The sequence below is a fragment of the Rhineura floridana genome, chromosome 1 (genome assembly GCF_030035675.1).
Source record: "Rhineura floridana isolate rRhiFlo1 chromosome 1, rRhiFlo1.hap2, whole genome shotgun sequence".
In the NCBI taxonomy this organism is placed as follows: Eukaryota; Metazoa; Chordata; class Lepidosauria; order Squamata; family Rhineuridae; genus Rhineura; species Rhineura floridana.
Genome location: NC_084480.1, coordinates 121455154 through 121467540, shown reverse-complemented (window position 1 = coordinate 121467540; position 12387 = coordinate 121455154). Strand labels below are relative to the sequence as shown.

General features: G+C 39.1%; 1 protein-coding gene across 6 annotated transcripts in view; it reads right to left on the bottom strand.

Annotated features, from left to right (window-relative positions):
• Positions 1-12387, bottom strand: part of FOCAD (focadhesin) — a 211582-nt gene that overhangs the window by 49515 nt on the left and 149680 nt on the right. For all 6 annotated transcript variants that reach the window (XM_061630872.1, XM_061630878.1, XM_061630855.1 and 3 more), the window contains 6 exons: positions 9974-10066; positions 8462-8550; positions 6704-6745; positions 3618-3726; positions 2741-2857; positions 810-1048 (listed from right to left, as the gene is read on the bottom strand). In XM_061630872.1, coding sequence (XP_061486856.1) covers positions 810-1048; positions 2741-2857; positions 3618-3726; positions 6704-6745; positions 8462-8550; positions 9974-10066 — 689 coding nt within the window. The remainder of the gene's footprint in view (positions 1-809; positions 1049-2740; positions 2858-3617; positions 3727-6703; positions 6746-8461; positions 8551-9973; positions 10067-12387) is intronic.

Sequence of the window (12387 nt, the reverse complement as noted above, 5' to 3'; positions counted from 1 at the left end):
CAAAGGCAGCACAATGCACATAATGTCTGCAGCGGCCCTCAAGAGTAGGGATAGGGGAGACATTTGATTCAGTTTGCACGTAAAGGTAACTCTACTTATTTTGCACTTTCTGAAACAATATATGAACTGACACCCAGCCATCTTTTGAAATTTGCACTGCTCCAAAGTTTGCATTGCAGTTCTCCAGCCAAGTAATGGGTAGACAAATATACTAGACCAAAATGTGTACATTAGGCAAAATTGCATACGAAAATGTGTATATGAGGAGAAATACACACTAAAATGCTGAAAATTCACAAGGATTTAAAAAAATATCATGCAAATTGATGTGTAAACGTGGAGATCTGACTTGGAAATATGAGAAACCAAAATGGACAGATGTGCCCATCCCTTCACAAGAGCTAATTGAAAGGAACGTGAGAGGGTAAGACAGGGCACTTGCCAGAACAGACTTACTATTTCATGAGATTTAAAAAAAAAAAAATAGTGCCCTGTGCAGCACAGCAAAAGCCCTACTGTGAATCGCACACACACTGTGAATACAATGTGAGAGGAGGCCTTAGGCAGCGTATCAATCTGGAGAAAGTATTAGCAAATTAATCAAATATGTTGCAGTGAAACAACGCAAAGAGGAAGAAAGTGGGAGTCCAAGGAAGTCACATATAAGAAATAATGAAATTGTCTTGCAGAGCACCTTGGGAGTCGTTAAGTGTAGAAATCTAAATATGTTGCTCTGCATAATTTAAAATGTCTCACATGGGAAACAGGGAAAAGTTATTTACACACCTGCTGTACAAGGCAATCCATACCTGACTTTCTCTTCACATAACCGTGCAATAAACATCCCCAAAGCAAGGCCCATGTGAATTTGAACAGCCTGAGACTCATCTGCATTTGGTTTCCCAGGTAACATGGCAACCAGTAAATTCAGGACTTCCTCAACCTTTTCCTTGTAGGATACAATAAAAACCGGCACCAAAAGAGACAAAGCGGTTGCTGCACAGGAACGAGCAATAACACTAGCGGTATTTTCACCAGAATAGGATTTCTAGGAAACAAAATAAAATCCCAAAAGATTCTTTGTTTTATCTTTTCATTACATTGTATAGCATTAGGAAATCTTAAAAAAAGGATAAACTATAATTGCACTTTATTTGACAACATAACCATCTATAGCTCTGCTTACTACTCTTTTGTTTTTTAAACCCTGAAATAAGCAAATAATAATATGCTTTCTACAGAGAAAATATAAGTAAAGCTGCATTTGGGAAAACAGATGGGATTGAATGACCCTGTTCCTGTATATGTGTGTAATATCATTGTGAATGTTAATTAATTTCATAATTATAGCTTTACAGGAATTTACCATGAAAGGGGGGGGATGATTCACCAACAGCAGGGATATGTCTAGAACAGAAATATTGCTAACTCTTGCAGACAAGTCTAAATGCAAGGAGATTAAAATTCTTTTTATAAACAAAGCAATAATTTCAAAATAGTTATTCATTTTTAAAATTGTAAACAGTCCCACCAACTCCCATGCAACTCAAAACAATTTCCAACAATTAAACTCAAACATTTTATCTTTTTTTCTAAAACTTAGATACAGAGGATTAAAACACAAAATAATACTTCTCCCAAAAGCAAAACAACAACAGGATTACACAGACACACAGCATAGCACTGCACAACTATGAGCAGAAACAGGCAGTTTCAAGGCAAGTAATACGTGGGAAATCTGTGAAATTTCCCACATTTGTAAAAAGGTGGGGAACATACTGTTTACAATGGTTTTATAAAAACCACAGAGTAACATGCTGGGTGCAGCGAGTCAACCTTTGGGAACTGTTTGGAGAACAGAAGCCTCAGACTATTAAGAACCAAATGAACATATCTGGCTGCAACTCAAAACTTTTTGCTTTGACTCACCAAGAGAGCACTGCTGTCGTTCAGCGCCCACCTAAGAGGTAGTCACTTTACAGTGGACTCTGGTGTTTGAGTACTTCCAACATCCACAGCTGGCAGCCCACTTATATTTAAGGCTGGAAAGCCTATCCATAACTCTTTAGCTCAGACTTGCAATGGAGCACTTGCTAGATTGCCTGCGGTAATTCAGTCAACTAAGTCCTTCCCCTGGAAGGGTAGGGAGGAGAAAGAGAACAATGAGGCACTCTCATTCGCTCATCAACCCTTAGGGAGTTATTGCTTTAGATAGGGAGAAAGCACAACTTCAGTGAGCTGGTTTGGATTAGCATGTCATCCAAACCCAGGCTTGTGGTTTAACTCTCCCAGACAAACCATGAGCTGTAAACCATAGGACAAACCTTAGTTATGGATCACGGTTAGTCTGGAGAGACCTAACCCATGAGTCCAGGTTCAGACAACATTCTAAGCCAAGCCGTAGCTATGCTCAGTGCAGTGCAACACGAAAACAACAAGGGAGAAGCAAAGTGTCTACCATCTCCTCTTTGGGACCAGAGTTTGGCTTAGCGTAATGTGCAAACCAAGACGGTGTACAAATAGGACAGTTATCTAATTTACCAAGGGATGTATCATGGAGATTGCACATTGTACTCTCTACCCCCCCAACTTTAATCTGAGGGAAAGACAGAGAGTGCCCCATGCCTGGTTCCTCATATCAGAGATGGTGGGAATAACTCCAGATCTATTCTTCCCCAGCTATAGCAACGTACAAGTAGTATCATTTAAACTTTTTCTGGTAAAATATACTTGTACCTACCTGATAAAACCATGGAAAGACTTGACCCTTAGAGCGATAGTGACTGTCTGTAATGCTAAGGAGGGTATCTATCACCATGGAAATCCAGTGCTTTGTCAGAAGGAAGTCTGGCTCAGTCTGAAGCAACAACAGAAGGACTGTAAGTACTGCAAGTCCAAACTCAATTAGATATTTGTCAGTTTCTGTGCTTGGCTTCAGGATGTGTTTCAGGAAAGGAAGAAATTCAGGACGTAATAGTGCTAATAGTGCTAAGTCCTGAACGGGGATGGAAGGATCTGTCAATTTCAGTTCTCTCAGTTTCTCATTTTCCAATCTTAAATTCGGTTTTCTATACTTCTGCAACAATTCTCCAGCATTTTAGTGAGAATTTCTTCTAATAAACAGTTTTGTACGCTGTTTTCACTAATATACACATTTTTGCAAGCAATTTCTCCTAATGCATTTTTGTATGTTATTTTCACTAATATATTCATTTTTATGCACACTTTCTAGTAATATATGAATTTTTGAAAACATTGCTTAGTTGGAGGACTGCAACTAAGCAAAACTAAACAAAATTCAGATATGTGCAAATTTTGAAGGATGGTTGTGTTTCAGTTCTCATGTTGTTTCAGAAAGTGCAGATCTGATAAATTTGGCTTTCAATGTGAACCGAATCAAGTTTCTCCCCCATCCCTAGTCCTGAGCAATGTTTTTGTTATTTAAACCCAAGGAAGCGTCTAAAATTAGAGCACTGTTTCATACTAGAAATTATTAAGATTGCTAAAAAAAAAAAGCACCCTCCAAGCATCTGTACACAAACTGTGGCCTGCCCAATGTTGTTGGGCATAACACCTATCAGCCGTAGGTTTACAATAAACAAGTAGTTTTAACTCACATCAAATTGTTCTTCGCTGTCTGAAGAAAGCCCTTTCTCATGTTTTGCTACAGCAACTGCAAGGCCTGTTAAGGCTAGAAGACAATTCCCTTTTACCACTGGACTTTCCCTGTTGAAGATGATGAATCAGTTGCAAATGAAAGAAAAACAAAAAGAAATGAGGTGGTGGTAAGGAATAGGATGAAACTATCACATAGATCATCATTTAATAAGATATAGAGGTCACAACGGAGCTCAAAAGGTTCACTGGTCTTGGAGGAAGAGATTTCACTGGGTTTTCATTGACTAAGGCTGCAATCTTAATCCCGCTTACTTGGAAATAGACCCCATTAGATTCAACCCAATAGACAGGGTGAGGGTTAAGTCTTCCCCTTCTCCAGCCCTTCCATCTTATGAAACTTGCCTGCAGATTTCCCCTACACATTTCTTCCACTAGCAACACTGCTAAAAGCAAAATGGCATACAAAAATGAGGAAAGAGAAAAGTCTTTAATAGTTCCTTTCCTTCTGCTGGTACATCTCAACTACTCAGCCCATTTTTGAGCCAAACCAGACACGTTATTCATGAACTACAGTGCTCTGGTCTTGCATGGTATTTTTTTAAAAAAACGAATAGCTGGTGGGAGGGGACAGGTGCCAAGTCAGTTCAGGAGTGATGAAGGAAAACATTTATTGGTACCAAAAGGAGCTTTCCTCCCAAATAGTAGGGTGAGGAGGCCCAACTCAGATTGGAACCAAGGTGGGGGCAAAGGATTAAAGCACCTCTGCCTACGTCACAATCCTAATCCAGTTTAGGGGCTCCCCTGTCATATTTCTTGTTTGTTTTTAACCCTACAACTATGCAACTATGCAAGACCAAATGATTTCCATAACACTGGGTTGTATGCAACGTAACACTAAGTAGATTTCCTCTCACCATGCCCTGCACACCTCTCAAACGTGTTCTGGGGGTTTCTCCAACCCTCCAGAGCAGATCTGGGGACAGCACAGGGTATGCGTTGGGGGAGAAGAGGGGGGAAAACCACAGTGCACTAGCCCTTCCACTAGCGCAAAAAAATCAGTTGAATACAGCCCATTGTGACATGTCCTCTACCTCAGGGCCCCAAAGTTGGCCTGCAGAGAACTCTGATTTGGATGATGCAGCAGTCACTCCACTCAAGGAGGAGCTCTCAGTAATCCTTTCTATATTGCCCCAGCATGAGAATTACAATCAGAGGATGACCCCCCCCCAGTCTCTGCTGCTCCGCCATCATACAGAAGAATGAGAACGCAGATTAAGATACAGGTCCTTTAAGTACTACACACCATTTTCCCAGAGTAACAGAACCACTGGAAGGTCAAGCTTTCTCAGCCTTTTTAAGGCTTCAGGTGATTCCAAGCAATTGCTGAGACAACACCTTCCCAAACTAAGCTAGCAGGACCAACTAGGAGCTGTCTAGGGTCCTGATTTGCCTCGCCATGCCACTGGGACATAGTATTTGTTACCACTTGTACCAAGTCCCAGCAGAGTAGGATAATTTGGCTCTTACACACATTAGAATACAACACAGATTGGGATTTAATGTTGTTGATGATACATTTTACATCTCTCGTTGGACTGCTACACTGATTTATAAGGCACTTTCACTAACACAACGAAAAGAAAAAAATGTCTTCCTATGAATCTCCTTTCTATATTGGGCACAGAAGGCATAGAGTTTCGTGCCTCCAATTGTTTTTCTCTTGGCAGAAGAGATGTCATGAGACATAGAGGTGCTCCTGCCACCTGCATTTATAGTAATCCTTGCAGTGCTAGATTAAGCCACCCCTTTGTTTACCTTTCATGCTGTTCTGCAGCTTCAGCACCATTTAAAAGAAAAGAAAGTAACAGTAGCTGTTTCCTGGGGTAATCTGAACTAATTAGTGATGGCATAGTGTGATGATGTCACATATCCACACAGTCAGTCATATTAGACCACATCTGGAATGGTGAACCTGGTGCCCACCAGATGTTTTGGGCTTCAGTTCCAACGATCTCTGACCAATGGCCATATTAATAGCAGCTGGAGTTCAATCTAATCGAGTGAGCCACAAGTTTTCTACCTCCAGGCTACATGCAGCAAAAGGAAATATAAGTGAGGGCAAGAATCAATATTCCCAACTCTGAATGGGCAAACATTTGTGTCCTGTTTCGAAGGCTCCTTGAACAATCACTGAAACAAATATAAGGGTAGAACTAAACATGACACCATTCACATGATAAGCAGTTGCATGATTATTTTTCTCAGTATAAATAGCAGGTGTGGTGCTGCTGATCCAGACTATGGCAAGAGTGGGAGGGGGCTTTAATCCTTAACTGTGACATGAACTGGGGCCCTTGCAACTGCTATTTTGTACTAAAAGAAAAGCCTCCATTGCTGCAAAAAGAAGCTTACCTTCCAGTGCAAGAATCAGGCAGGAGGGCCTGATCCAAAACAGAAGGTTCTGATCTTGTCTGGCACAACAGTGCAGGGGCAAGTGCACTTCCTCCTTCACCAAGGTTCCAGTTTGGATCAGATTGCCTGCACCTCTTATCTACCTCTTTAAAAAGTGTGACATTTAGTTTGGCTCTAAGAAACAACATGTCCAGATTAAAGTTAACAGGGAAACGGGAGAAGATAATTTCATGGAATCTATTCTAAATTTGGGGCTGTGACTTACAAATCAAGAATGATCAATTATTAAGTTTTTATATGAATCAAAATATATCAGAACAAGCATTATTTTGCAGTCATTCATCATATTTAAGTGGAACATTTATAAATCTTTGATACAAAAGTGGACTCTAAAAATCAGAGAATACTTTCTAAAGGGAAACTTTTCATGGGCAGGGGGAGCAAAAGTGCACCCCACCCCCATTTTGCCTTAGCTCCAGAAGAAGCAGAAAAGGTGGGGGAAGGGGTCTATTTCCATCGAGTCTACAGGACCTAAACACAAAAGAGAGTCTTCAAATCTCCTTCACTTTTCAAGAGATCCTGTGTACCAGAGAGAGGCAAGCAACTTAAAGCATACTGCCATAATACTCTCCCCTGAGTAAGAAAGGACATCCCACAGAAATAAATATCTTACTTTGAAGCGCCCTTGATCACATCAGTCAGCATATCTCTGATCCTGTTGAAGAAGAGGAGAAAAACCAGCATTAGCTTTGAAGTGAAGTTTGTGCACACAATAGGGTTGTATTAATCAAAGAAAAAAACACAGCAGGGCTCATTGGGCACGCACAAGCCCTGAACAGCCCTAGGGTGGCTCTTGGGATTGTGCTCTAAATTTATTATGGCTGGTAGAATTTAGGTTTTTAATCTGAAATCCTAACACTCAGTTTGCACTAAAAAGAGGTACATCAACACAATAAACATTCAGCTTTTATATACCAATTTAAAATGGTCCATTCATAACACTCTGTTCATAATGACAATAAAGAGGTCCCTGCTAGGAAGCTAGCAATCATGTTAGCACATTTATGTGTGCAAAGGAACATACGAAGATGCCTTATATTGAGTTGCTCCATCTAGCTCAGAATTGTCTGCACTAACTCCAGGATTTCAGCCCTACCTGGAAATGGCAGGGATTGAATTTGGGACCTTCTGCATGCAAAGCAAATGCTCTGCCAATGCTTGAACACAGTTTGCACCCTGAAAGCATAGACACACCTTCCTTGCTATTTCTGGAAACTAACGCCTCTTCCAATCCAAGCCTAATTCAACAGTATAATGTATGATGAGGTCATGGAACTCCCACAGTCCAGCAATGTGGCTTGGCATTATTTGGTGCTGGATTATTCTAAGACAAATTGCATGTTCTGAGTTTGGGCAGAAATGGGCATGCCACTGGGACATAGTATTTGTTACCACTTGTACCAAGTCCCAGCAGAGTAGGATAATTTGGCTCTTACACACATTAGAATACAACACAGATTGGGATTTAATGTTGTTGATGATACATTTTACATCTCTCATTGGACTGCTGAAATGGGCATCTTGGACTATGTGAGTACCAGTCCTCAGCTTTATAGTTGACACAGAAGTACTCTAGCACAACATACTTTGAAGTCCCGTTTCAACAAGAGAGAATTCTCTAGGAATTAAGTGTCTTGGATTGTGTGTTTACCAATGTTTAGGTTTCTAGGTGTCAAGGAACACAGGAAGCTGCCTTATACTGAGTCAGTTCATTGATCCATCTAGCTCTGTATTGTCTACACTGAATGGAAGCAGCTCTCCAGGCTTTCAGGCAGCGAATCTTTACCAGCCCTACCTGGAAGCGCCAGGGACCTTCTGCATTGAAAGCAGTTGCTATTATTCCATGGGTTTAAGTATCAAGCAAATAACATATAATTATACACAAAATATAGAAACATTTTTATATTGTATATACAAACCAGGTAAGTTCAATTGTTGTCAGGATAGCCTTCAACAACTATTCCACACATGGTTAAAAAAATAAGCATGAGTATCAGTATCACATAAAAGCCATATTTTAAATTGTAAAATATGCCTTTCTCTCTCCATTACTTCACAGAGCACTCTGGAAGAGATTTCAATAACAAAGTAAAGCAGCAAATGGTTTTCAAGTGTACAGCCACTCCCCATCACCACAATATTTTAGCCACTGCATGAAAAAGAGCTACTGGTAAATAAATCCATTCTTACCTACACTATCTTGCCTTTGCTGTTTCCCTTTAAGCAAAAGATCGTATCTGGTTTTCATCATTAGCACTTATACAGTCAATAAAACTTGCAACTTTGAATCCTTTGAAGTGCCCTCTGTGTTTGTTTCCCCACTTACCCACCACCGTTTCAAGTGACGAGGAGCAGACAGTCATTGCCTTACCAGAGCCAGGCTGTAAATTGCTTGTACTGCACTTCTTCAGGTCCTTCTCTTCCATGTTTTAACTGCATCTCCAACTCTGCTTGCCTTCCCTGTACAATCACAAAATAAATCAACAGGAGACCTTACATGGGTAGTAATCCAGAGATTTCTGTGTGGAACACTTGTATAACAGATGTAACCTTTCCCCTAAGGTCCACTCTACAATCAAATCAAATTGCCCTTTATGGGATCTTCCAGCATTATAAAGTATGTGTTAAGTGATGGAATTTGCGTTTTTACTTTTCAGGAATGAGGATGCATCTATGCTTCAGACCTTGACTCTAAAAATCTTAAACCCCTTGGGCACTTGGATGATTCTACATGGATGTATGTTTGGCCATTGGAAATGCAGTGATATTGCTGCCTACATCATTGGACAAGAATTTGCTGCGTGATTTTTCTTCCCACAGTTAATCATCATCATCATCATCTTTATTTTAAAGATCCTGCTGAAATTCATTACAATGGCTTTTACAAGATACACTTCTAAAATCTAGAAGAAAGTTTCTAAATTAAAGACAACAGGAAAATGGGAAAAATTGCTTGGAATTTATTCTGAATGTCGTACTGTGACCTACAGGTTAAACATGGCTGTTTTATATTAGTTATTAAGTCTTTGTGGGAAAGCATCTTTTTCAGTCATTCATCATGCTTAATTAAGTAGGATACTCATGAATACCATTTGATACTAAATGGACTTTAAAAATCAGATCATGCTTTCTAACAGCAAGCTTCTGTTATAGTGTAATAGATTTATGGTAAATTCACTCCAGCAACTTCTCCCTCCAATCAATGAGGATGGAATACCCTTGTGCTACGCAAATCTTATGAATGGCTGAATATGTGTTCATTTTATTTTGAGAGCTAACTGTTTTTCTGAAGATTTGTTACATGAATTTAGTTGCCATCCAGTCCCATTTGAACTATGCACAGGGACAGAGCAGGTAGTTTTGCAAATCCAACCATAGCCGATTGAATAGTTCAACTTGTATCTTTTAAGGGGGAGGATTCAATTATGTTAATCCACCCAACATTTGGATGAAAAAAAACCAAGATGGAATTTGGTATTTGAAAGCTTTTTGCTTCTTTACAGGTGATGAAATGTCATTCTTGGTCAAATAGGGCCTGACTTGAAAAGATTGCAAAAAATGTATTTTTTAAAAGAACTTGTCAATGGCTTGACTTTAGTTGTTGTCTTTGATTGCTGTGTTTGATCGCTGTCCCATATTTTCAAGATAGTTATGAACTATGGTTTGAAGAGCAAGTGTGGCATAGTGGTCAGAGCGGGACTGGGAAACCAGGGTTCAAATCCCCACAGCCTTGGAACTTTCAAATATATGATATATATATATAAATATATGATATATATATAAATAAAACACACACATGCATATATCTACCCCATCCTGAGGGATAATACCATGTAACAAAAGCACAAGCCAACCCTCTCCCTCGTCAACTAATTCCTCTTACTTGTAAAATTGCATGATATGTTCTCTCCATAAATCCTGCCCATGACTGAGGAAGCAGCAGGGAACGGTGCCACTCTGAAGGCTGAATGTTTACCTGCATGGCAAACATTTCGAATTTCACATGAAAGAACTGAACAAAAATAACTGGATAATGTAATCACATTTAGAATGGAAGTATCACTGACAGAGGACATCATACATTTCAATTTGTTTGGACTTTAAAAATGCACTAGTAAAGTTGCATCTGATTATTCATTTTCATAAACTTTGCTATTCACAGAGACAGTAATCCATCAAAGAACTACATAAGCAGTTCTGAAAGTCTAACTGGCTTTTTGGTTTATATTCCTCCCAAGCCAGATGGAATTTTGAAACTAAATCTGTAATCCTATGTGGACTTATTTGGGAGTAAGTCCCATTGAATTAAAAGGGATTACTTGCGAGTATCTGCACGAGAGAAGCCTTTCACAAGCAGTTTGTAAACCAGCAAAAAGATCTGTTGTTCAAAGTTTTTTTGAAGATGTGCCGCTAACGTGTACCTAAAGTAGCTTTTGGAATTCCAACCAGAGTTCATATAGTTAAGACAATTTATTTGACCTAGTAGACTGCACTGAAATTAGATCATGTTAAGTGCTTTTAACAGTTATAAAACAGAACACAAATGAAAATCTTTTCTTAGTATATTAACCAAGGATCCTTTGTTTTGGTTGAATATAGTTTTTTTCAAATGATTCTCTTGCTGCATAATTTAAAAATTGTTAGAAGCACATATATATATTTAAATAGCACAACTCCAAATTTCTTCCTTGTTGTCATTATTACAGCAATTTTTAAGAAAATCATTGCTCCAGCTCTGTTTGCAGGGGAACTTCAAAGCCAGCAGCTTTAAAAAAGAGGGCACTGTGATTACAGTGACTGCTGTGCATTGTAATGTCTCATAATATTAGCTATTGTAAACCGCCCAGAGAGCTTCGGCTATGGGGCGGTATACCAGTTTAATAAATAAATAAATAAATAAATAAATAAATAAAATTCTGTGGCAGGCAAAACAATTAGTGTTTGTTTCCAGAATCTAATTATTTTTACTGTTGACCTCAACCAAAAACACTGAAAGTAGTCATGACAGTCATTTGGATCCTATTAAAAACAAGTTATGAGATCTCAGCAGTTTCCAGGACAATATTACTTCAATACATTTGGGGAGGGGGGACGACTCAAAATATACCAGGTTGGCTTGGGACGGCTTTTCTCTGTAGTTTCTGTTATGCGAGTCATTTCAACAAAAAAATGAGAACATACCAGAGTGGAGTATTATTAAAATCTGCCTTTTTATCATGCCTAAATTAACAACTTTCTCCCAATTTTAGTACCATTATTTTGTCTAAAATCTTAGACAGCAGTTCATTTTTTCACAGGGGTAATGTTTTGGAACTGAAGGACCCATTATCTTGTGTCTGTTCACTGACTTACTCTGTTGTGAACTGAGTCAGGTTTCCTTTTAAGCACGTCTCCCATAGCAAATGTGAGCAGATACAGAATCTTTGTGAGAGCCCTCCCCCTTTTATCATAGTCACTCAATCCTATTTGTAAGCTCACAAGGAAAAAAGTGGCTAATGAAGCAAAAAAGGATGAGTCCTGACAATTACCCTGGGGGGGCAGATGGAAATGATCTTGAAGGTCAGAATGACCCCGGGGCTACAAGAAGCCTATCCTGAATCTAGAATGATAATTTATTGTCCATAACCTTATCCAATAATATCCATATTTGCACTTCTTAGGGTGACCTTTGCAGGTGTTACCATTCGGAATGAATTGGCATCATTATCTCTATGGCTCTCTATCATGCTTTGATTTAGTCATTTGGTTGAATGAGTTTAGGTAGGTTCAATATCCCCCCCCCCATTTTTATTGAATTGTAATGTGAATACAACAAACAAAAACAATAGGATAGGTAGGATCCAAACTTTATTACCCATGAAGTTCTCACTCTATGGTTCTATGACTGACTGGCTAAACTGTACCATATCATGAAATACTCATGTGTATACATTATGGTATTTGACCATGGTGTTCATGAAATGTGAAAAGCCCAAAGAAATTTGGCTATACACTACCTGTGTTCAGACATAATGCTAAACCTGCTAAACTTTGGTTTAGCATTATGAAACAAACCTTAGCCAGCCTCTAGGGACTCACTCATTCCCCTCATTCCTTCTCCTCCTGACAGAGAAGATCAGAAGCTTTGACCTCAATTTTAGATTAACTGCAGTTTAGTGTGTCGTCCGAATCCTAAACTGTACTTAATCTTAACACAGCTTCATAAACTATGGTTTGAAGTTGGCTTGTTTCCACTAACCATAGTTAAGTTTAACTACAGTTTGTTCAGGGTTGGATAACATGACAACCATCAGTTCA